At 34.7% G+C, this 2,678-nt stretch overlaps 1 protein-coding gene across 1 annotated transcript in view; it reads left to right on the plus strand.

The window, feature by feature from the left end:
• The window catches only part of LOC106476436 (mechanosensory protein 2-like), a 17,252-nt gene that overhangs the window by 9,518 nt on the left and 5,056 nt on the right, over positions 1-2,678 (plus strand). Inside the window, exons 2-3 of the mRNA XM_013937098.2 lie at positions 417-520; positions 1,547-1,619. Coding sequence (XP_013792552.1) covers positions 417-520; positions 1,547-1,619 — 177 coding nt within the window. The remainder of the gene's footprint in view (positions 1-416; positions 521-1,546; positions 1,620-2,678) is intronic.

Here is a 2,678-nt window from a genome sequence, read left to right on the forward strand (position 1 = left end):
GAACAGATATGAAATGATGGATATAAGACCGTATATTTTTTCCCGCACACACACACTTTGCTTTATATAGTAGATCTAAAACTCATTACGTTAAACACGAACCAGCTGAACAAAGTTTAAAAGTTAGTTGTCATAGAATAATATAATTATTATACCCGAAGATCACTGGCATCATTGCTGAGAAGTAGGCCTTATCCAGTTTTAAAAACAGTGACACTTACTGTTTAAATATTGTAGCGCACGGCTAAAGAAAATGTTTTAGCATTGCCGCAGAGAAATATATATATAATGATAATTTGCTATTACATTGAATAACAATATAATGCTAGTTCTCGTTTTTAGCTCAAAGAGTTTCAATGAAAAAAAGGCAAGTTTTGGTTTCAAATAGACTAAAGTTATTCGATTTCTTTCTACAGGTAACACAGCATCAAACCCAGGGATTTGTGCCTATTTACTGACGGGAATTTCTGTATTGTTAATTCTGTGCACCTTTCCACTCTCCTTGGCGTTCTGTATTAAGGTAAATATTAGTTATTTTCCATGTTGTAAATTACTAAGAAAATTATGATGATATGGAATATAGGATAACCCATAATTAGGATTTCCGGCTATCGGTATATACATATTTTATTTACATTTCGGGGATTATTTATTAACCAGTTTCAGAATTAGCAAAATTCGTTCTTTATTGATTATATGTGGCATTTTTATTTTCTGCAAAACCAGTTGTAACCTTTGCAAAAAACAAATCTGTTTACTGGTGCTCTTAACATAAAGCATGATTACTTTTTGTGTGTGCCGAGTTTTACAAGTTAAAACCGAAAACCTTACCTATAATTATGTATTCATTAACTATATATGTGGTACCTATAAACAAAAACTGTATTGCGCTTGTAAGGTACTACAATATTGTAAAAAATTAATTAATTTTGAGTTCCTAATTCTGGCCCGGCATGGCCAGGTGGTTAGGGCGCTCGACTCGCAATTTGAGGGTCGCGGGTTCGAATCCCCGTCACACCAAAACATGCTCGCCGTGGGGGCGTTATGATGTGACGGTCAATCCCACTATTCGTTAGTAAAAAGAGTAGCCCAAGGGTTGGCGGTGGGTGGTGATGACTAGCTGCCTTCTTTCTAGTCTTACACTGTTAAATTAGGGACGGCTAGCGCAGATATCCCTCATGCAGCTTTGCGCGAAATTCAAAACAAACAAACAAACAAGTTCCTAATTCAATACGATTCCCATGTTTTTTGGTCATATAATTCGTTTTGCGTTGTCTATCTATTTATTTGTAACGGAGATGTTAATATTACTGTCACTAGGGGATTTTTAATTAAAAGGAAATGTAAAATAATTTTTTTTAGCTTACTGTTTTTTACATATTTTTGTTATGTATATTATATTTCTATTCGGCTTGGCGTTTGGCAGTTGGTGGTTTTGACTATCTGCCTTCTCTCTAGTCTATCACTTCAAAATCAGAGACAGATAGCGCATGTATCTTTGTGCGAAATTTGACGAACAAACATATTTCTTTTCGACAATGAACAGGTTGTCCAAGAATACGAAAGAACTGTTATTTTTCGTCTGGGCAGATTACGACGTGGCGGAGCTAGGGGTCCTGGTGAGTGTTTTTTTTTCTAGTTGCCATTTGAACATCTTATTCAAGATTGTAATTTCAATTCTTTATCAAAAGGCTTTTTAGTTTTCAAAAGCTATTCCCTTCTTCTACAAGCTGTTTTTATGAAGATTTGACTATGTATTTTAATATGTCATGTGAAGGAGTTTCATGTATATACGTAATATATTATATATAAGTAATCCGAGTAAATTATGCCTAAAATACCCACTTGAAAACCTTGACGTGTAAATAGTTAGGTTTGTAAGAAACGTTCTAGTAGTGAGAAGGTGAGGACCGCTTTTATAATGCAAGTTAAACTTTTTCCAAACTGTAGGGCGTGTACTGGTGCCTGGCGGGGGGGGGGGGATTAACGAGAGAGCCCAAAAATAGCTACTGAGACGACGATGACCTCACAAAACTATCACTTCAAAGCTTTTTTTTTCTCTCGCATTTACTACTTACAAACTTTTTTCAATCAAAAATTATTAAAAACAGGTACAGAAAATAATATTAAAAAGTTAAAATTCAAGGAACTTGTATATATATTTAGAATACTAAAATCCACAAACGAACAACGTTTTATAATACACAACTAAAATATTTATTTAAACCGACCAACGATTGTAAAAGTGACTTACATTATTATAAATTATATTAATGTGAAGGGGAGAGCGCAACTGAAACTTTGCTGAATTGGGGGAGGGGCGCCTCTATTTAAAACTTTGGAAAACGCTGTCTCGGGGGGAATATAAATGTAAGATAGAGGGACTATTCGGTTCTATCGAAATCCGTAAAGTATTGCTCGAAAGGATATTGCAGATAAAAATTAACCCCCTTTTATTTTAAAATTCAAATTTAGGACTAGGCTGATGCAACAGTTCGATTATCTAGACTTATATGACTTTGTATTACGTACTTACTATATCCCAACGCCTACAAAGCTTTACACCCATTAACTGTGGCTCATCGACAGACACAGTAGTGGTTGATAATGGCTGGAGACGGCTTGAATGGGTAATGAAGAAAAACTTTAATATAAGTTTAACATAACAGCAAATGTAC

Source organism: Limulus polyphemus, unplaced genomic scaffold, assembly GCF_000517525.1.
Source record: "Limulus polyphemus unplaced genomic scaffold, Limulus_polyphemus-2.1.2 Scaffold155, whole genome shotgun sequence".
In the NCBI taxonomy this organism is placed as follows: domain Eukaryota; kingdom Metazoa; phylum Arthropoda; class Merostomata; order Xiphosura; family Limulidae; genus Limulus; species Limulus polyphemus.